The sequence below is a fragment of the Solanum tuberosum genome, unplaced genomic scaffold (assembly GCF_000226075.1).
Source record: "Solanum tuberosum cultivar DM 1-3 516 R44 unplaced genomic scaffold, SolTub_3.0 scf00068, whole genome shotgun sequence".
NCBI classification, from domain to species: domain Eukaryota; kingdom Viridiplantae; phylum Streptophyta; class Magnoliopsida; order Solanales; family Solanaceae; genus Solanum; species Solanum tuberosum.
Genome location: NW_006238994.1, coordinates 1540732 through 1564457, shown reverse-complemented (window position 1 = coordinate 1564457; position 23726 = coordinate 1540732). Strand labels below are relative to the sequence as shown.

Sequence of the window (23726 nt, the reverse complement as noted above, 5' to 3'; positions counted from 1 at the left end):
ACGATCGCGGGACACTAATAAACTAATACAGTGATACAACGTGAGTTGTTCTATCACAGATATACTACTAATTTCAGCATGTTGTATATTGATACAACATGAATTTTAAAAAATAGCATCAATGACACAACACAAATCTTGTTACTAATAATTAGCCAAACTATCACTATGTTTGGTAACTAGGGATTAAAGTGCCTCTGTTGTGAAAACTACTCTTACAAGTACCCTCATGGGCCCATACCATAGACACAAATTGTCCCAAGAGCCTCAAATGATCTGTTGCCAAAGTCCTCAAGCTGATTATATCTAATGGAATTTACCGTAGTATCATGGTGATTTCTGTCGATTCATATTGAAAAGAGCTCAGCTGGCTATAATATATATATTATAGTATAACAACGACATCTACTCTGAGTTAATACCAGTAACAGCAGAACTTTCTAATCTCTAGAAATTTTACATTGAAACGGTAAACCCAACAAGATTAATTTAAAGTGCCACCAAAAGGCTCAAAAACTGTGTTCAACCTCTGACCAGAAAAGAGAATCTATAAACTGGGAAACGAAAGGTGACAATAAAACAGAACCAAACCAATGCCTTACATGGAAATCCGGAAACCAAAGGTCAGATAAGTTGCAGAAAACACACAATGCAGGGTGCAGTAACCTTGAGGAACAACTCTGGGAATCAGCAGTTGCTCATGCTCTTGTCATCCAAAGTCGCAACATACGCTGCATCTAATAACCAATTTTAATAGCAGTCAACAGTCTTGCTTCGGAGATACTAAACGTATTCCTTGCTTTCCAAGTTCCAAGTTCTTCGTCTTCCCATCATCAAGATCAACAGACACAACAGATGAGCCTTCAAAGACTTCTACGACAGTCCCTCTATGCCTGAAAAAGAAAACAAATTGAAAGGTCAAACTAGCACACCTCAAGGAAAGTGTGGTACAGATTTATATGAATGCTCTTCTACACAATTTCATATTTAAGAATCAGCAAGGAAGCCACGCTAGTTAAACACCCAAATCAAACTTCTAACTATAGACAATGAGTTCCTTTGATTTATCCTACCATATCCTTAAGTTCCAATGCAATTCACTAGCTCTAGCCTCTATTTATTGCCCTTTACTCATTGCTATCATGATTACTAATCCAGAATATCACAGCACTCATTTCCATTTAAGTTGCATAAATTTTAAGTATGCAGATTAGTCAGCTTGATGTAACAATAAACTTACCAGGTATTATCAAACGGATGATGAAATTCCACTCTCTTTCCTTTTGCATTTTGTCCCAACTTCTGCAATATCCAGTTATGATCCGAGAAGTCATCCATTGTATTGTCTTCATATCGCTGTGATGAATCATCATCAGACCTGGTTGATGCTTTTTCTTCAAAAGTTGGTACTCTCTTTCTTGTAGACTTCTGGCCCTTAACCATGCTTTTCTCCTCCTCTCCTGGAGACGCCAATGCATTTTGACTTGCATGGTAAGGATTCTTGAAATTGAGCCTTGGGAGAGGTTTTGGATCCTTTCTCGGTGATTTAGATAATGAAGGTGAGATATTTTTCTCTTCATTCAGGTCATCACAAGAAGCAGGTCCAGCTTCGGCATGTTTAACAGAAGTTAATTTGTTGTCCCTTGTAGCAGGAACTTCAGCTCCAGCCTTTGTAATAACACTACCGTCATTGCTTCTTTTTCCTAAGATACCAGAAGTCTCGAGTGGAGAATAAGGTCCAGATCCATCGGCAAATCTTCCACCAACTTTGGCAGGGAAATGAGTAGCTTCTGAGCTAACTTTCTTGATCTTTACTGAGTTACTTTCTTTTGACACAGAAATGAGAGCCAAAAGAAAAGTTACTAATGGAATATTAAAAATATGCTCCTAAAACCAACAAATACAATCTTACCTTCTATACCGGCCCCAACATAAAAAATAAACAAGTTACAACAGGTCTTACCTGTTCCACCACCAAGTTTAGCTGCAGTGTCATTCCTTTCTGAGTTTTCATTCTCTCTCAGCTGAACCCAATCTTCATTACCTGATACACAAAGAAGTACATATAAGAGTATATTTCAATAAGGTAAATAATTTTATTAACGTGAAATTCTCCCATATACAAGAGTTATACCAAAAAGTAGAGAATCTACACCATATAAGAACAGGAGTATAGAGTATTGAAGCTAATTATTCTATCTCAAGAGATTTTGCGGACTTGATCAAGCAATCTAGATATTGAATTGAAAGAATTTTAGGGAACGACATATGCAAGAGCGCATCCAGAAGTCGAATTATAAATAAAAATTAGGAAATAACAGAAGTATTGCCACCTATCCATTTCGACAATGTGTGTGGAGGTGGGTGTTAACATCAGAAAATAATAATAATATGCAGCATGAAATTTAATCACTTTAGGTTATTTTAATTTATTTTTTTCTGGGTCATCAGCAGCTTTCGGACTCTTCAGCTGCAAGTACTCACACAGAGGAAAGAATCTGAATTATAAAAAGAGAACTCCTCTGTTTTATGCCGGTGTGTATCCATTAAGACATCAAAAGCAGTTTCAGCATCTTGAAAAAAGGAAGAAGTCTGTAAGTGAGATGTACATCAGTGCTACTCTTTCAAGATTTGTCAAGATCATAAAAAGAAAAACGTTTTAAACTACTGGCTTACACTTTTATCATTGTTTAATTAATATTAACATTGTATTGTTAAACTTTGAGAACATGACTTAAAATCCCCCATTGCTTTACTTTCAAAAGAATTTCCACTTAAGTCATGAAGAAGCAAAAAGAAAGAAAAAAAAAATAACAAACATCAGATAATGTGATGACCAAAGCACACATTCCAAATATGCCAAATAAACAGCTAATTATCCAAGGAAAGGAGAAGAAATATGTAACATAAGTTTACATCCACTCAAGTATTTCTCTTACAAGAAAAAGCATTGCAAGAACGTACATTAAAGATACTTTTGACTTGTACTTACAAAAAGCAACCCAAGAATCACGGTACTTTATGATATTCCTTAGCCAATTTATATGTCCTTTCTATATAACCAAGTATATTAGAGATACTTATGACTTCTACTAACAAAAAGCAACCCAAGAATCACAGTATTTAATGATATTCCATAGCCAACTTATATGTCCTTTCTTTATAACCGAAAAATCCTCGAGGACCAGTGACATAAGGTTCAAAACAGTGGAGATAATGAGCACACCCATCTACCCTTCTTCACTTAAATATCAGGCTTTTGTCGGCAGCAGAGTTTCATCCGTGACATGATCTTAATCCACATATCACGTGATGCTCTCTTACCACTTAAAGCCCTAGGGCAACTTATATATGAATTCCTTACCAATCATAGATGAAAATCTCGAAGAAATAATAATGCACAGAGGAAAACTATAATCATCTTTCTCAATGGCGCAACCTTTTGTCTGGATGAGATAACAATTTTGAAAACCGTAGCTTTTGTGTCATAAGTGATGCAAGCAAGTAGAAAAGCATATTTACAGTCATCAAACTCTACAGAGAAGCCATAGTTTTTAAAAAAAAGATTCATGCAAGTTAGAAAATGGAAAGAAAGAAGAACCCAAAGACGACATATAGAATTTTTTTTTACCATTTGGCCCCTTGGAGGTCTTTGGCATGCTTGATTGAATCCCAACATCATCCCCATCCAAATGCTGAGGCTTGCTACCATTCCTTTGGACTGTCCTCTTACCCATGTTTCCAGTAACCTCATCTATAAATTTGTGCTTTATGACCCCTGCCTCATTAAATGAACATATACCTTCTGTTAAGCTACCAACAGGAGAAGAAAAGCTATTCAGTCCCCCATAAGCCTGCAATTCATCATTCTTGACATCACCAGCACTATATCCACCAGATGGAGCATCAGGATGTCCTTCATTTTGTCCAGCTAACCCCTTCTCCTTACCAGAAGCTTTTCCACATTCCTTGCTCTTTTGGGGAGATTTGCCAACTAAACCTTTAAGAGAAAACTTTAAGGATTGTTTATGTTGATTTTTTACTAGAGGAGCACTATTTTCATCCTCTGAAAAGGGTGAAATAGAAAATATTTCATCATCAACAGGCAACCCAGCTCCTGCCCTCAAACTTGCAATTAAATCCCTATCAGCTACATCTCTCCTCTTCCAAAGCTCCTGAACAGCATTCGTAAGATTTATCGACTGAGAACATCAAAAGAGAATTATCAGGATAGAGTTCTCGATTAACTTTTCTAGTGAAATTAATCACTGCCATAAACACACCTTATAACTATATCCGCGGCATGTTGGACATGAATACGGCAAATCATCCACTTGAAACTGCAAATATTTTTCATCACTGCAAAGCAAATACCCATTTTCAAATTAAAACATCCAATGGAGTCCCTCTCTCAAAGCTTAAGTGGAATTACGATCGAAGTTGCATAAGTTAACACCTTTATATCGCATGAATGACAGGTGAACAAATTGGCAAACCACAAATATGTCAGAATATTTATATAGTGAAGGGAAGAAGAGAGCTATCTGGAAATTAGAACTAGTGCCCTGTCAACTGACTTGAATCTTAACAACGCAGAGTGCAGCATAAACAGCAGTCCCCAAAATGCCATTCAATCATTCAATGAAACAATAAACGTCAATTGGGAATGATGGGACTATTCTTGGAAACACTGTTCTTAATTCGAGTTTAAGAAAGCGAAAAAAGTCTAAGTTCAGTGTTTCTCTTGTTCAATTAAATTTTATATGTACTCATTAATTCATTTCAATAATTATTCCAGGAAAAAGATTCATTTCGATAACTATTCCAGGATATTTTTTCAAATTCTTCATTTAAGAAATAAACGTAAATCCTCTGAATTGCTCCAAAAAGAAATAACTCAAATATAAAAAAAAAAAAATTCTATATAAGAATCAAATATAATTGATCCATCCATTTGCCATCTATTTCCAATTTCATCTAGTCAATGCAAGACTAACAAGCCGACACATTATATCATCTGGCTTTAACTGTGGTAGTTTGAAATCAACATTTGGAAAATATTTTATTACAAAGTACAAACAAGGGAAAAGTCATACAAATACCGTATAGTTGGTCACATAAGTCATTTACATACTGATACTTTACGGGTGACCTCCTACTCCTTATTCTTATTTTAAGTTGAACTATTACCCCCTTCTCAAGAGAATACCAAATTTATGTAGAAGTGTTATTATGCAAGCGCCTGACACGTGTATAATATATATTTTAAAAAAAATTCAACTTATTAGTCATTATTTTATTTTTTTCACATTTCCCCCTTCTTCTTTCTACTTCATATTATTTTCAATTTCCATCGCAGCTTTGGGTTGCACAATTAGGCAAAACCTGCAGAAACAAATCAATTTAGATGGTCCTTTGTGGCTTTGGTGGCGACTAGAATAATGCATTATTAAGTTCAATAATGAGATGCACCACACACAAAAATCATGACTCATAATTGAAAGGGCTTCTGATAGAAACCGAGGTTTTTTACGGGATAAAAGCAAGAGAAAATACAAAGAGAGACACAAGTATCTTGTATCTCGTAGAACAATAGAAAATAGAAAATATAAAGAGAGACAAGTATCTCGTTTCTCTTAGAACAACCTTTTCTGCATATAAAAGATATACTACCACATGTCTACTTATTACTACATTTCCTATTATATAATAGATAACTAAACTACTTCATAACTATTTAGGATATGGATAGATAACTTCTAGCAACCATAAGGAATTGTCAAATTACTACTAATAATTGTAAGAAACCGCTCAATGCTCCATGGGTGGAACCTCAGGAATTTGAGAAGATGCAAATCATTATCTTCTCCTAACTTTCTTTGCTTCTTCCTCCTTGAATAAGTATGGAAGATGCGTGCCTTACCAGCTTCTTAACAAGGTAATTCTGAGATAGATAGCTCCAAAAAGGACAAAAGGAAGATCACCAAAATTTAATTTTCCAGCGAAGATGCAATTTTTTTTATCATAGCTTTTGAATCTTGTTTTCGATATTTCAAGATAAAGATCTGAAAAGGTCGTTTTAAACAATATTTAAGAAAGAGAGAATACCCACCTCACCAGAAAACATGATGGCCGACAAACAAATTTTCTTTCAAAGAAAACCTATGAACTTTTCAGCATTTTATTCAATATCAAACCCTAGAAAGAAAACTATTTAAAGATGAAAAAAGAAGAAAAGAAAATGGCGCAGGGGAAGTGACTAACGGAGATAGTGCATGTCGGGTTAAGTTAACCAAGAAACTGAAGGTGTAGGAAAAAGAAAAGAAAGAGAAAAGGAAGAAAAGAGAAAGGAATAAAGAAAATATTAAGAAAACACAATTCATAGGACTATATTAATCAAGTATAATTAAAATCCACATGTTCAACACTGGGGTGAAGAATGAAAAAATTCCCACATCGGTGGTTAGTGCGATAGGTGGTCTACTTAAAATTCTTGGAGAATCCTTTTGAGCTAGATTTTGGGGTGTGAGTTAGGCCCAAAACTTAACTTTATGGATACATAATTCAGTATACTTAAATAATATATTCCTTAATTTATATAATTGTTTGTTGGGAAAAGTCATAATGTGGTTGTCCAAAAAAGTTATTTACACACTTAAACTTTACTTGCGACCTAAAGCTCCCTAATCTTGTTTGAAGTGGAACTAATATCCTCCTAAAAGGTGATGTGGCAAAGAAAGTGTAACCAACTTCTTGTGAGCGTGTGAGAAGAGGAAAAAACCACTATAAATGGTTATAACAATACAAGTGTCATCTTCTAATTAGTTGAAATATAATCAATTATACTTGATTATATTAATCAAGTATAATTGATTATATTTCAACTAATTAGAAGATGACACTTGTATTGTTATAACCATTTATAGTGGTTTTTTCCTCTTCTCACACGCTCACAAGAAGTTGGTTACACTTTCTTTGCCACATCACCTTTTAGGAGGATATTAGTTCCACTTCAAACAAGATTAGGGAGCTTTAGGTCGCAAGTAAAGTTTAAGTGTGTAAATAACTTTTTTGGACAACCACATTATGACTTTTCCCAACAAACAATTATATAAATTAAGGAATATATTATTTAAGTATACTGAATTATGTATCCATAAAGTTAAGTTTTGGGCCTAACTCACACCCCAAAATCTAGCTCAAAAGGATTCTCCAAGAATTTTAAGTAGACCACCTATCGCACTAACCACCGATGTGGGAATTTTTTCATTCTTCACCCCAGTGTTGAACATGTGGATTTTAATTTGGGGTAACATTGAGTGAGATTGGTTTTGCTATGATACAACGTAAAGTTAAGTCTTGGGCCTAACTCATCTTTTAGGAAATGTTTCACTTTAAACAAAAGTGGGGAATATTAGGTCGTCCGTAAAGTTAAGGTGTGTAAATATGATAGAAACCGAGATTTTTTACTTGATAAAAGCAACATAAATTACAAAAAGAGACACAAGTATCTCGTATCTCGTAGAACAATACAAAATACAAAAAGAGACAAGTATCTCATATCTCTTATAACAACCTTTTTTGCATATAAGAGATATATTACCACCGGTCGAATTATTACTAGATCTCATATTATAAAATAGATAAATATAACTACTTCATAACTATTTAGGATAAGGATAGATAAATTCTAATAACCATAAATAACTGCTAAATAACTCTAACTGTAAGTGACCGCTCAATGCTCCATGGGTGAAACCTCCAGGAATTTCAGAAGATGCAAATTATAATGTTCTCCTATCTTTCTTCGCTTCTTCATCCTTGAATAAGTATTAAAGATACGTGCCTTATCAGTACACCCCTCCCGGAATGACGACTTGCCCTCAAGGTGAAAATCAGGAAACTATGCAACTAACAAAGATTTTTGGCGATATGGCTGAAGATGTAAAATAGAAGCATCACCAACATTAGAAGAAAGGTCTATGTGCTTATAATCTTCCTTCATAAGGTTCAACATAGCATCTCTAGTCAACATTTGTTCTTCAAGGTCTGATTGGAAAGATGTTGTCGTGAGTGTTTTCTGAGGAACACCTTGCAGTTTATAAGTTTTCTCATTCAATTGGAAGATTAGGAACATCTCGTTCCAATTGGCTTGTATTATGTTCAAGGATGCTAGCCATTGTATACATACCACCATGTTTGCGCCACCAAAGGAAAAAGGGAAGAAATCGTGCTTTATGACCAAGTTAGAAACCTCTACTGACAGGCTATGACAAACTTTATTGCATTTGATTATTTCACCATTGCCTATCTGGACACCAAAAGTAGGGATATATTGGACTGCCAACCCAAGTTTCGTGACAATTTCTTTTGCCACAAAATTATGCGTCGAACCACTATCTACCAACATCAACACTTTATGGCAGCAAAGAGTGCCTTGAAGTTTCAAAGTTGAACCAGATTTTTTGAACAAAATTGCATGAAAAGAGATTTCCCCCAAATCAGTAGGGGGTATGTCTTCATTCTGATTACCGCCAAGACTTTGCACATCTTTTTCCTCTTGCATTAACTCCAAATGTGCAAAAGTCCCAAGTTTGCAGCGATGACCAGGGGTAAACTTGTCTCCACAATGGTAGCATAAGCCTTTTTCTCGCCGAATTTGTTGTTCAGAATTCAGTGGGCGAGTGTTTGGAAGAGATGACTGTTGAAAAGGGCGTGTAACTGGCTGGCGGGATGTTTGAAAATTAAAGGAATCCCGAGCCGCTGGAGAGGAAGTCCCAATTGATGAAGGTCTTGATCCAGAAGGCCAAACATGTACCTTACTGGACTGATTTAGTCCTTGTTTTCCTTCATATTCTAAGGCCAAACTCATCGCCTTATACACAGACCGAGGCTTGTGAATCCTAACGTCCACACGAAGGTCTTCTTTGAGTCTGCTAAGGAAAACTCCAAGCAAACAATATTCTGGCCAAGTTTGCACACGTGCTGCCTGTTTTGCGAATTCCTGCCTATACTCGAACATTGATCCAGTCCGTTGGATACTACACAAATGTTCATCTAGATTTTGAAACTCAGCGGGTCCGTAATTTTCTTGCATAACTTTCACCAACTCATCCCAGTAATAAATGGTTGTTTCACTGTTGATCCAAGCAAATAGATCCAATGCATCTCTCTCAAAATACATTGAAGTCACATCAACCTTGCAATCATTAGGTGTTTGATAATTTTGAAAATACTTCTTTGCTTTCAGAATCCAACCTCGAGGATCTTCTCCCTCATACTTGGGAAATTCCATCTGTGTAAAAACGTCGATAAGTTTCTTAATGCCTCCAAGTGCTATCAACCTCGCCCTCTTCCATTAAAACTTTAGATTTTCCATGCTGATTTTGTTTGCTTTGTGCTTTTAATGCAGCTACATCAGCAGCAAGAGCGTCAATGGCTCCCAATTTTATTGCTATAGTGGTCAATTGTTGGTCGATCTGATCAGGAATCGACATAATAGGTTCGTTGTGGAAAGCGTTGGTTCGTGTATTAACCATGGCTTACTGCTCTAATACCAATGATAGAAACCAAGGTGTTTTACTGGATAAAAGCAACAGAAAATACAAAGAGAGACACAAGTATCTCGTAGAACAATAGAAAATACAAAGAGATAGAAGTATCTCGTATCTCTTAGAACAACCCTTTTTGCATATAAAAGATATATTACAACCACCTGTCTACTTATTACTAGATATCCTATTACATAATAGATAACTATAACTACTTTATAACTATTTAGGATAAGGATAGATAACTTCTAGTAACCATAAGGAACTGCTAAATAACTCCTAATAACTGTAAGTAACCGCTCCATGCTCCATGGGTGAAACCTCCAGGAATTTCAGAAGATGCAAATCATTATCTTCTCCTATCTTTCTTCGCTTTTTCCTCCTTGAATAAGTATTAAAGATACGTGCCTTATCAAAATGCTTTTTAAAAAAAACATGGGATGTAACTTGTGACTTTTCCCTACAAACAATTATATTATATAATTAAGGAATATATAACTACTTCCTTCTCCATTATTTTGATATTTGATTTGATATGCTATACTTGAACTGAGGGTCTATCGAAATCCACCACTCTACCGTCATAAGGTAGGGTAAGACTGCATACACTATACCCTCATCATACCCCACTTGTGAGATAACAATGTGTATGTTGTTGTTATATTTTAAGGAATATATTAATTAAATTTCATTAATTATAAAACAACCAATTAGAAGATGACAAATGTATTGTTGGTACCGTTTATATTGTTTCTCTTCTTCTCACGCACTTTCAAGAAATTGGTAACACTTTCTTTGCCACATCACCTTTTAGGGGATCTTAGTTCCACTTCAATCAAGAGTAGGGAGTATTAGGTCGCCTGTAGAGTTAAAGGTGTGTAAATGATTTTTTTGAACCACCACGGTTTCCCTTACAAATAATTATATAAATTAAGGGCTATATAACTACTCCATTCTCCATTATTTTCATACCTGATTTATTCTGCTTTACTTGAATTGAGGATCGATCAGAAACAATTTTTAGCCGAATCCCTGCACCCCGTATCCATACACAGATTCGTATCCCCAAACCATAAAATTTAGATCATAAAGGATCAAATCTCTAGATCAACACCCGAGCTTGAGCAACTTAGCTATCTTTGGCACATCACCTTTTTGGGGTACTAGTTACACTTCAAGCAAGAGTAGGGCGTATTAGATTGCATGTGAAGTTAAGGTGTGTAAATAACTTCGTGGACAACCACGAGATGGAACTTATGACTTTTCCGTACAAACACTTACTCCCTCTTTCCTCAACATAATTACTCCATCCGTCTCAATTTATGTGGCACCATTAGACTTTACTTAAGAAAGAGAGAAAGACTTTTGAAATTTGTGACCTACCATTTGTGTGGCTATAAATCATTTTAATAAAGGTAAAGGGAAAGTTTTGAAGTTAAATTATTTCCAATTATAAAAACGTGACATGCGTTACGGACTGAACTAAAAAGGAAAGTGTCACATAAATTGGGACAAAGGATGTTCTATTTAACTTTAGATTTGCAAGTCCATGAATATTAGGTTCCTCCATAATTATCAACAAATTATACTAGGGAAATGTTCATAAATGTCGATTGTAAGTCGTCGTTTGAAATGATTTGTCATTAGTTAATCAAGATCTTGAAAGGACAGTAACCCACCAAGGGGTAACAATTTTCCTTGCCAACCGTTAACCCTTTTTAATGAACTCAATTGCCATATATGTGAAGTAGTTCTAATCTTTTTCCTACCAAAATAGGACACAATACTAAATAGTTGAAGGGTAGAGGCCTTCAGTGATAACACTATGATTGTAGCTTCTCTACACTTGCTTTTTAAATAAGCGCGATGACCAATTGTGTCAATCAACAGTTTCTCTCATACTAAGTTGAAAATGAAAATTGCCACCTTGGGACTTAGCTCTGAAAATGAATTCTCGATTAGCCGATTACCTTGGCCATTGAAGCTTATCTACATAAAGCACTCAAATCAACTCACAGACCTGCAGTGGAAGTTATAGCTGCAAAACCCTAATTGTATAGGTACAACCCTGAAGCTCCCTCTCTCATATTGATGAAAGTAATAGATCAAACTTCCCCATTGAAAGAACTCAAAAAAGATACACATCCGAAATAGTTGAAGGCAGGGTTTGTGAAAGGCGAGCACCTTATCACCTTTGGCGAAAGGCGAAGCGAGGCCTTGTCGCCTATTACTAGCGAGGAGAAGCGATCTCAAAAAGGAGAGAATAGGCGAGCGGTGACGTGGCAAGGCGAGACGACAAAGGCACCGCATTTTTTTTCAAAACATGCCTAATTTAATAATTAAAAGGCAAGATTAGGGTTTATTTGGTGTTTTGGACAAACACGACTCTCTTTTCCCTTTTTTTCTCTCGTTAAGCTTCGTGACCTTAAATTCGCAATCACGATCTTCAGCTTCTCTCTTCCATCTCTTTCTTCTTCAGTCCTCTGCTTCGCGACCTCATCAAGTATGTTTTCAACAATTTTTGTTCTTCTTCTTCTCCTCTTCTTCTTTCATGCCCTGTTTTTTATTTCTGTCAGCAGTATGCAGTCTCCGTTTTTTTAGAGTCCTAGCATTGCTTGTTAATTGTCTTGTGAATTATTGAGTCATTCAAGTTCTAGTCTTTTAGTATCTACTTGCTACTATTAGTTTTGAATTGATATATTTGTTAATATGTTATTGCTATTGAGATATTGGATATGTATATATACAATTAAATATTTAAAGTTTCTGGTATTAATTGACGCCTCAATTCAAAAAGGTGAACGCCTCGCGGCGAAGCAGACCCTTGTCACCTTTTGCTGTCCAAAACACAGGTTGAAGGTAACTTTTTCTGTTTAAAATCTAAATAGCTAGAAGTTCCCTTTACTTTCCTTTGAGGTTGTTTTCTGATCCACCAAAAAAAAAAGTGCCAAACAGCTTTTAGACATCATGAGTTGTTCCTTATCATCTTCAAAGAATTGGATTTTTTCCCATTGATGACGGTCACCAATAATCTCACAGTCTAACGCAACGCATTCCCCAAAATTGGCCATATTTTTCCACTATCGTTGTAGGAAATTATAAAAACCCAAACAGTAATTTTCTTCTTCTTTTCTCATTCATTCATGCTGCCATAGCTTAGTCCATGAAGCAATATCATTCATACAATCACATCAATATACCAATGTCAATAAATCAATACACAAAAGATTTGTCATTCTCGTCCCAGTCTCTCTCGTATAAGTTATGTCATCTACCCTGAATTACAACCAGTAGAAGCCCGAGATTGCAGAGCTTTCGTTTCTCCAGAAAATTTACAATTAAATTCTTAATAAGGCTGAATGCAGCATAAGCAGCAGTCCCCAAAATACCATTCACTAATTCAATGAGACAATCAAAGTCGAAGGAGAATGATGACACTATTCTTGGTAACACTTCCCACATTTTAACAAAGCAAAATCTGCTGCAAGAGCACCACAAAAGGTATAGGAAGCTGTCAATAATATATTTCGGATATTTAATTCCAAAACAGAAAAGTCTAACCTAATGCACATCCACATTAGCCCCATGTTAACAAATAAAATTGCACTTCCTAAGAAAGGCGCCAAAGCAAAACCAATAAATTAATAATCTTAAAAGCAATAATTAAGGTAAACCTGATGCCATCACATTGGCTGTGCACCCAGCGCTCGCAAATGTCACAGCAAACCATAGGTGTTGTTTCAGAATCTCTATAAACCTATGGTATAAAAAAAAGATTAATTGCATTCCCCATAGACCTATGGGAAGAAAAACAATTGGTTTCTTTGGAAAGGCAATGAAAGCCAAAGGCATCCAGTAATTATAGCCGACAAATTAGAAACTTCACATTGATAAACCACCATACTACAAAGAACCTCATTGTAAGATTAAACAAAGAGAAGCTCAAATAATAATAACGGCCAAAATATCTAACCTTCAAACAAACTTGACAGTACTTTCCCTTCACAAATAATCTTCCACAAGCATCACAACAAGTGTATCCTAAATACCACCTGCCATAGATCAAGATATCAATAGTTCAGAGGCAATAGGATATGCAAGGCCTTTAATGATTTTCATAGGATATGCAATGCCTTCAAATGATTTTCATATATCACATGCAGGACACAACATTATCGGATGCCACTATTGCAATAATTTGTATTTTAAAATCTCTGTAAGATACTAGTGCAGAAAATTAACTGTGCTACGGGAAAGCCCAAAACTAGAGAACTTATTTAAATTGCTTTCATAGCCCTTATCACAATATATAACATAAATAGAACTACTACATGATGTTCCTCTGTGAAGATACAGAGAAAAGGACATAGAGAAGTACATGAATAAGCAGTTTAACTAAAATGGAGTTAATTAGACTGTTCAATTAATATTTACAGCAAAACTTGAATCCAAGAGAATGTCCACAAGCTGCTCATGGCCCCATACTACATACCTCACGCTCAGTCCATTTCCTGGAACATTGGAACAACAGCTGTGACACTTTGTGTGTTTGGGGCACAAATAAGGCCCACTGCTAACTTTCTGCACATCCCAAAAACAATAAGTACAACCTAGTTTTACTATTATACAGAACTGGAAGAGTAAGACACGATAATCCACCTTGAGTGGAGGCTGCATACAGTAACAGTGACAAGCTGCATCACACCTTTTGCAATACATGAACTTGTTTGGATCTCCTGTTGTTTGACAGCCCTACACCAAAAAGGGAGCATACATACAGTAAGCATATATGAACAATATAGTAGGCATAAGAACATGAGTTGAACAATAACATAGACATCGAATAGCTAAAAATGCAATAATCACTAGAGTATGATGCAGAACGGATGTCCAATTATCAAACAGAAAAGTTGCTTTAGGCAAAAGATTAGAACAAACAAAAAGCGGCCAATAGTTTCATTTATAGTCCTACTCGATAGGGACACTTCCAATAGTTTTTTTTAAAGATATTTCATACTTGAAGAGATCTTTACAAGTTAATATGTTTGATAATCATTATTTGAGTAGAAACTGTGCTTCATGTGATGCTGCCTCAAATAGATTAGCAACCTACCTTGCAATTTAACAGGAGCATATAAAAAGCAATTATCAGTAACATCCCTGAGCATGAGCCACTCAAATAGAAAAGAAAGAAAATAGGTTAAACTCCATTCACTTGTGTATATCTCATCAGCACATAAACTCCAGTCTTTGTGAGAGCAAATTTAGTCCTTATATACTGTATTGGCATCTTCCACTCTCTACCACCCCTTCCCTCCAAACCATCACAAAAATTTCCCACATCCTGATAAAATACCACTATACCCAACCAATAAACTCATTTCCTGCCCATGCAACACCTTCAATCCAGTTCTTGCAGTCACTCGGACGGTAAAATTAACAATTCCACGAGCACCATCCATTGACACCTTCTACCACTTCTTCCTTCAATATGTCAAAAACCCTTCACATCCCCAAATCCAGTTTCAATGCAAGCTAGTGATGCCAAGTTAGGGGTTATTGCTGCACCTATGATGTACACGCTTTGGAAAAACTTGGTATAGACAAGATGAGAGATTTTTTTTTCAACGGAGCACGGAAATTCATTTGAAAACTTCAAAATATGGAAAAGATAGGGATAAGGGAGCAAAAAGAGTGGGTTTATATTTTTTTGGATATATGGGTACTAGAATTACTCTCTACAATTAAGTGTTGTTTGACATGTTTGCCTTTTTATTTCAAGTTTTTAACGCTTCTACTTTTACTATTGCTTTTCTGTATTCTTTTAATCTAGTAAACGTATTTTCATTCATAAACATGGCCAAGTTTGCCATATACAAGGAATATATCAAAAGATAAAAAATCTACAAAAGGATATGATTCTCTACAAACTCAACCCACTCATCTACTCCCTCTGTCCCAGTTTATATGATTTACTTTCCTTTTTAATCAATCCCAAAAAGAATGACACGTTTCTATATTAAGTAACAATATAACTTTAAAATTCTTATTTTAAGTCACACAAATATCTGTCACTTATTTTAGACCACAATTTTCAAAAAATTATTCCTTTCTTTATTAAACTTCGGATCGAGTCAAACTAAATCATATAAAATGAAACGGAGGAAGTAAAAATCAAGGGACTTTTTGTTCACACCAAAAGAAAATAAGGGAACTCAAACTACTCCTTGATGGAGAGAAACTCGACTCTACACCTTCAAAAGATCTCTCATTTCTCTCTCTCTCTCTCCAGAGTACCCACATTAAAGCAAGTGGAATGGCGCTCTAAGACTTTCGTCTTCTTTTCCTTCTCCGCTCTTCCAACTGAACATCAAATCTTTCACAGTTTTTGGCAATGCTCACGGAGTGCCTAACCATACAACATTTATCCCACCATAGCCTCATGGTTAGCCCGCAATGTAAGAGAAGATGATCCACATCTTCACCTGCCTCCTTACATATGTAACACTAACTAACGAAGACAACGCACACCTTCCTCGGCCCCCTTGAGATCCATATTCCATAACATGGAAAAGTCATATCCTCCCTAACCAATAGTTTCTTATAAAAGACCTCACAGAGAACATTCCATTATTTCCAAACCCCACTTCCAAACATCGAAATAATCAATCGGATTGACTTTTCTATGTAGTAAGGCTAAGATTCTGTATTTCCTTAAAATTTCTTTTTCTTTTCTTCTTAAAAGATGACACTTTCTTTCTATGCAAGTCCCCATCTTAAACTACAGCTGATTTTGAGCTTCTTTTTGCTTCTCTTTCAACTCTATGTATAGTTACAAAAGCTATTTAATATGAAATTAAATGCTGCAAACTAATTACTTTTACAATCAATTTATTGAGAATCTAAAACCAATGTTGCTATTGACCATCATTGTTTTGTGACCTCGTTGAAATTTATTTTCATTCTGTTTCATTTTAGGTATAGAATCTACATATTGTCATTATTGTATAATAGGTACTGAAAATAATAATGCTAATCGCTACTTGATCATATAAGTACTAAATTCATATATTTAGGTAATTTCATATGTTTGATGAATCATACACTGCTTATTGCTTTTGATTAAAACTTTAAAGACCTTATTTTTTTTTGCATTTTCAAAGTACTGCTCAAATCCTACCAATATTCCAACCTACAAGGCTATTTTTCTATGCCCCCAAGAAACCTCCATAGTAAACCTAGATGCAAGTCTCGTGGTGCCACAGAGGGAGTAACAAAGGAAGGGATAAAGGTTAACGGCTAGTTGGTTATAACCTTCTGTTTGATTTGCTTTGGTTAACCATTGGTTAGATAGATTAAACTACCTCATTCCAACAATCTGAAGGTTTAATGTGAAACAAAAACTAAAATCAAAGTCTTCCTCAAACAAAAAAAAATTAAAGTCACCAAAGAACACAAGGACAAAAGCACAAAAGACTGAAAAAGCAAGCTGGAGAAACAGAGAAGGAAACAAAAACCAAGAAGAAAACCTAATCTGATTCAGTAACACCTTGCAAACTTAACATGACAAAATTTACACCATAAAAAGAAAAAACATAAAACTGATGGAACTATAGTGACTTATTTCACATTAAATAACTTCTTTTCAAAACTGTGGTGCCTTGACCAGCTTGTGAGCACTTCGACGCCTTCCACCATAACTCTGTTACCAAGCCAAGAAAACACCGTCATTTAAAAACTTCTTACAACCAGGGATCGGGGTTTCAACATGGGTTTATCATTATAAGCTATTATTGCTTGCAGCTTATTTGGCTTTGACATGGTGCATATTAGAGTTGGGTCCACTTGATCTAGTGGAAAGTAGTCTTCCCTGTTTCTTACAGGACAAAAGGTAGTTGATATGGCAAGTGTATGATTAGTGACTAATGGGTTTGCGTATAAGTGGGGCCATGGGTCAAATTCTACCTGTTTTGCCATCTCCTTTGACTATCGTACACCATAAACATACGGAGAGATCCATTTAAAAGCATCTACTTAAAAGCAATATCTTTGTTTCTGAATTGACTGTCCATGCAGACACAAAGAAGGTGAAAACACCTATTTCTATAGTTAAGACGGCGACCTTAGTCAGGATACCTTTTTTTTTTATCAGTGTACCTTACCAAGATTTGTGTGTCAAAACTGACATGGATGACCTCTCATAGGTACAGGTTAGAACCTAAAATTCGTAAATATGAAAACCTCAGGTTTTTACATAAGGCTAGCAAAGAAAATTAGGACATCAGTTGATATCTCATATAAATTTAATTTTTCCATTTTGTTAGGTAATAAAAGACAATGTTTTGTCGAACTAGCTTTTGACCTTCTTATTGACATTAAAGAAAAAAAACAACTCATGGTACAATTGCCACATGATGGGAAGTTATTAGAAAGCAAAACCAAATATGTTCCATTATTTTATTGAAAAAAATCAAAAGTTTTACCTCACAAACCCGGCAAGAGGGACATGTCCATGAACTCCAATGGAAGAGATCTGTAGGAAGGGGCATATTAGCAAAAGCATAACACTAAACACTGACGAATCTTGTGGCCTATAAGAGTACCTCTATGTTGACTCCAAGTTTTCAGGCAGCTTAGGTGATACTTCTTCCCACAACTGCATGACATCATCTTCCTTGCTCTTTCACCTCCTTCAGTTTCACTGGAAAAGCATAGCCTACACAACACTTTGACATTTGATAGACCTTGTTCTTCTCCACCAACATCTTTCATGGATCCCTGAGGGGAGATAATTATTTGTAAATAAAAAGATTGGATACTTTCGTGTAACAATTTAAAACAGCAGTTCCTAACCTCCACATCTCCAGACTGAAACCCTCCAGCGAAATCCTCACCCACATTAGATGCAGCAGCAGCAGCTTTCTTCTGCAAAGCAACACGCTTAGTCTGAGCTGAAGCAGTAGAAGCTGCCTCCTCACCATCCCCATTACCTACAGGCACCCGTGGGGGCGACGCAACGATGAGCTTGGGCACCTTAACCTGACATGTGGCAGGTTGTTTGGCCTTAAGACCCCATGGATCCTTGAGAAACTCCTCAAGCCTAGTCACATCTCCCAAGAACCCATTTTTATCCTTTGGGAACCCATCTGGGCAGAAGCAGATCTTTCGACTGCACCAATAAAGGCAAAAACACTCAACTGGGTCAGAAATTCCAAAGCAAACAACAAAACACAAAACGGAGAAAGCAATGTTGCGTCCATCCATAAAGAGGGAGATAGCAGATCCTCCAGCTATACCAAAAAATAGCCAAATCCCACATCCAAAAACGCTGGATGGTTTATAAAAACAACCCCAGTAAACAACTTCAAACCATAAGACAAAAAACCCATTTGGCATCCTTGGTCTAGATAAGAGAGAGTCGATAGAAGAGTGATAATAAAAGAAAAAGAGAGAAAATAAACAAAACTATAAACAAATAATACAAAAATAAAAGAAGGTAGTACCAGGTAAATGGGCACGCTGTGTGAAAGGCCATACGTGAGATAAAGATCTTGGTGTACGAGGAATTTTTGAAGAGTTCAAATTGGGAAAAGCCCTTTGGGGGAAAAGAGAGAGAGAAAGAGAGGAAGTGGAGTTACTTGTGATTGTGATGTTTGTGGGTGTTTGGGGTTATACAAGTTTGTTTATAAGGTGAGGCAAAATTCACATTTGGCCCATTGAAGTTTTCAAAATGTTTATAGAATCCATGATTGTTTGTATCGAAGTGAAAAAAGGTCAAAAATTCAAAAAAGGAAAAAGTTTTATTAGGAGAAGAGAAACTTCCAGAAAAATACATAAGGTCATCGTGAGTACATTTTCATGATTTATTTTGACCATAAAATTTGATCAGATTTAGAAAATCTGGTTTTTAAATATTTTCAAGTTCCCACCAATTTTTGGGCTTTTTAGGACATGGCTAATACTACGAGTCAAGTGGTCATGAATTTGCTTCTAGTTCATAGTTACAAGTTCTTGTCAGCTGTCTAAGATCTACTATAAAGTCCAAGCAGTTACAAGGTCAGCAAAGTCCTGCTTGGAAATATATTACAAAGAAACTAAAGGAGCTCAATTTTGATGATTTCCTTGAAGCAAGGCTGGGACATAAAAATGGAGTTGTAACTTACAAGACAAAAGGAAGGAACAAGTAAAAATCAAGAGATTGATCATTGAAGAATTGATTTTTGATGCTCATTTCCTGAGAGGAAGGGAAAGTTTGAATGCCTTACATAGTTCATAGTATGAATCATGGTCATCAAGTCCAATTCTGCATTTGACACTCACGGGAACATTTGTATTTGCAGCAATTACGCACATGGCCTCAGCAACAAACTTTCCTTATAGAAGTTGTGAATATATCAGAACAAGTATATAGATAAATAATATATTTGATGTATCAAGCAAACAAATCTGAACCTTTGGATCAAGCATGAGGCACACACCAAAACACCCATATCACACTACTCAGGGGCTAGAGAAAAAGTATCAGTTTTTTCAGACCCAAAACTGATACTTTTTTTTCTTTTTTTTATCAATTTCAAAAAAAAAAAAGTATCAGTTTTGGGTCTGAATAAAAGCTAGAAACGCATATTTTTAGATAGGAAAAGCAGAACGGACTTAAAATTAGTTTCATCAAAGCCATATGAAGTTGCCAGTTGAGTCGCTTTGGCCAAGATCTCCAAATTTTATTTTTTTTGAGAAAAGGGTAACTTTGTATTCATAGAAAAAATTCATCATCCAAGAAATGATGAATTGGAAACTTATATCTCCAAATTATTTTCCCTAATTTGAAGCACTGTAGGATATTGCTCAGGGACATATGCCTAGAATCTATCCCGGTATATTAGAAAAATCACATGAATGTCAGATCTCACTGCACGATACAAACACACAAGCATTGGACAGTGACAAATTGCTCTTAAAGGTTCAAGTCGCAAGCGCAATAACAAATCAGTACAAGAAAGTTCCTCTACGAGATTTTATTTTTTTCTTCTTTTTACTTTTGATGACCGTGGTGTCCATACCAGCTTTCGCAGACCTCGACTAATTCAATGAGAAATCTGCCACCTACCACCAGCAACAGGTAACTCTGTCCACCAAGGCTAGGACAGATGGAAAGGATCACCTAGTTTTTCTTGTCTCCACTGTGTTTTGAACAAGATAGCTCAGGGTTCTCAACCACTTCTTTGACCACTAGGTCACACCTTTGGGTGCAGTTCTTTTTGCAGATCTACCCATCTTACAATAATATATCTCCTTCTTTGCTAAGTATTTTACACCAACGAAATAAATATTCCTTTTCTAGGAAACCATCTAACAGGGACAAGAGTCTTAGTTTAGGGAAATGAAAATAACCAACCAATTTGGTTAACTCGACCCTTGAAAGAAACCCAAAGAGCCTATAGTAATTCATATAAAAACAGTACGATTCATCGGTTTAGAAAATCAAATACAAGTGTCAAGTGCCATCTATAGAAGTGTTAACTGTAAGCCTCTCTTTGTAGAAGGTCAGTTTAGATCATGTAGAAAGTAGGCATATAACCACAGAGACATACATCCACTATTTCCTTTTATCATGAAAATTGGGGATGGCAGCAAGAGGATCAACATTAAAGAAAGTAACATTTGCCATCGCATGACTTAAAACAAATGGGAAAAATAAAATCATAGGATATTTTGATTTATGCACATTCAGTGAAAAAATCAACTGGTACAGTTGATTTAAATTATCATATATGAGTTTAAATCTTCTGTAATTGTGAGCCTTTATATACTATAAAGCACAGTAAATGTTGATTTCTTTCTCATTTCGTTTTGTCTAGAATAAGAACAAAGGATTAACTCGCATGATTCTCTTCTTTTTGCTTAGCTCTACTAATCAGTAAGAAACAAAAAGGTATTTTATAGTTGGGTAGAAAAGCACTAGTCTTATTCCATGCAGCAGAACTTTACCAAATTGCCACACTGGTAGACAATTGTTTCGTCAGCAAGCATTTCTGGGTAGAGCCACGTCTTCCTTGAGATGAGATGGGCCAAAGTTCTGTAATGGTTATCAGTCCATTTCATCATGGGAGCAACACTGTTTAAATACAAAGGCTTATAAATATTAGGGAGCATTTTTTGTTATTCTTATAAGTAAAAAAATAGTATGGAGCTTATTAACTATGTAACGAGAGAAAATTAGACTTGAATATATGCACCCACCTGAACCAAGGAGGAGAATAGTGCTCTGCTCCCATTAGAGAAGTAGAGTGGAGTTTTGATGATAAGCACAAGAAGTCTGATGACAATCTGCCACAGGTTCTGAGAATAACAGTATGAAAAGGAGTTAAAGAAGAAATCACACAATGTCCCGTTGATTTCTTCTTCCCTCTAAGTCCAGCGTAGGCTGCTCTTTTATGAACCTACCCATTGGATAGGAATTGGCATCACACAAGAGGACATGCTGTATACCCCACAGAGGCACTTTGAAACATTTACCAAAATAGATAATTGACTGAACCAATAAAGACCTAAAGCCACCTAGCTCAATATAGAAACAAAAAAAAATACTTGGGTCATTAGATGAAGGATGAACTGCCAGGAACTAGAAAGTTAAAACACTGGCTCAACTAACTGAACAATTTTAATAATTTTACAGGTGCTGTAGGTATTGCCTAGAAGAGTGGAAAATCCACCCTCACAAGTTAGAAAGAAGAGAAGCTCCAAAGACAAATGAAAAACATTTGAAGTACAATTCCAGCATTTATCTTGTGGGTAAGAAAAAAGTTCTAGACGCTTAGAAGAGAATGATGCACTTCAACGTTTAAAATACAAATGTTTAAACTCATTAGCTTTTCGGGGCAATCTGAAAAAACTAAATTGATATAGATGCTATGATGGATTTCCTTGGCTTGGGTACGGATACGATAGAGATTAGATCATTTATAGCCTTCTTGATAACCAGGACTCAGCTGGTGTTGTTTTAGCTAATCAATCAACAAGGAACTACATCTCAACCCTAAGCTTGTCAAGGTTAGCAATTTGAATCCTCTATGATAATAACATACTGTTTATAAGCAAATTATTGACATTCTTTCTATTTTAACCATCCCAAAAAAATTTCACAATATTCCACTAGTCATATACAGTTATCCCATTTAAAGTGACGTCATTGAACTGGAAATGGAGTTCATTAATTATGGTAACTAATTAAATAGTGTAGATATGAGAATATTTAAACATGGTATAATTAGATAGTGTAGATCACAGAATATTTAAATCAAAACCAAGTTTAAAATTTGAATGTTAAACGTTCTACAACTCATGCTCATTCAGATAATGATAATGGAGATGGGATAGTTCACGAATTGCTAGAAAAAGAGAAAAAGAACCCATAAAAATTCAATCTTTTTAAGTTTTCTCCATATAATCTACCCTTTCCAGCTTCCACCAAAATAAAATAGCTCTTAAATAACTTCTCCTATTTTTTCCATTGCTTAATATCTTAATCATATTCCAAATATCCAAAATTTCAGAACCACCCAATTCCTACACTTGAATACTTCCTTCCCACGTTTAGCTCTTCTCTTCTAACAGGAATTGATTGCGAACCGGAAAATTAATTAATCATGGGGTTAAAAAAAGAACCAGAATAAACAGAAATTAGGAAACTCAAACAAGAAAAACTAAAATATATAAATAAGACAAAAAGGAAAAGCACAAAACAATTCTAATAACTAAGAATAATGAAAAATATAAGACCCAGTATATGTACAAAGAGGAAAATAGGATTTAGGTAACTCAAGAACGAAACAAGAAAAACTAACATAAAATAAAAAGGGAAAAGCACAATATTAATACAATAACTAAGAAGAATGAAGAATATGAAACCCAGTATATGTACAAAGAGGAAAATAGGATTTAGGTAACTCAAGAACGAAACAAGAAAAACTAACATAAAATAAAAAAGGGAAAAGCACAATATTAATACAATAACTAAGAAGAATGAAGAATATGAAACCCAGTATATGTACAAAGAGGAAAATAGGATTTAGGGTTTTACATGGAAACAGAGAGATGATGCTGCAGCTACTTCTGACGTGAATCCAGTGGCAGTTGGAGAAGACAACCGAATAAAATAGTCTCTCTCTCTCTATA

The 23726-nt window shown here is 35.5% G+C and overlaps 2 protein-coding genes across 5 annotated transcripts in view; both read right to left on the bottom strand.

Moving 5' to 3' along the window:
* Positions 1–23726, bottom strand: part of LOC102586916 (histone-lysine N-methyltransferase 2C-like) — a 123914-nt gene that overhangs the window by 62691 nt on the left and 37497 nt on the right. The window lies entirely within an intron of this gene.
* LOC102585577 (uncharacterized) lies at positions 347–23726 on the bottom strand. 4 transcript variants are annotated; one of them, XM_015307863.1, is made up of 16 exons: positions 23632–23726; positions 21792–21890; positions 21540–21666; positions 19812–19924; positions 18405–18720; positions 18155–18329; positions 18035–18084; positions 14211–14303; positions 14044–14132; positions 13525–13603; positions 13226–13308; positions 4284–4359; positions 3632–4202; positions 1964–2044; positions 1241–1826; positions 347–893 (listed from the first exon to the last, which is right to left on the bottom strand). In XM_015307863.1, the coding sequence occupies exons 4-16, from the start codon at positions 19841–19843 to the stop codon at positions 761–763; spliced, it is 2364 nt and encodes a 787-aa protein (XP_015163349.1). In that variant the 5' UTR covers positions 19844–19924; positions 21540–21666; positions 21792–21890; positions 23632–23726; the 3' UTR covers positions 347–760. The 4 variants fall into 4 exon arrangements, with proteins under 4 accessions (XP_015163349.1, XP_006345436.1, XP_015163351.1 ...); XM_006345374.2 differs by having other exon boundaries at positions 19812–19919; XM_015307865.1 differs by lacking the exons at positions 21540–21666; positions 21792–21890; positions 23632–23726 and adding an exon at positions 20004–20041.

What these genes read in the sequence shown, in the direction of transcription:
- LOC102585577 (XM_015307863.1), bottom strand. Translation starts at nt 19,843, where the DNA reads ATGACCATGATTCATACTATGAACTATGTAAG. An exon ending in TTCAGTCTGGAGATGTGGAG is followed by an intron (nt 18,330 to 18,404) that starts GTTAGGAACTGC and finishes ATCTCCCCTCAG; the next exon opens with GGATCCATGAAAGATGTTGG. An exon ending in CCTCTTGCCGGGTTTGTGAG is followed by an intron (nt 14,304 to 18,034) that starts GTAAAACTTTTG and finishes TTTTTGGTGTAG; the next exon opens with GGCTGTCAAACAACAGGAGA.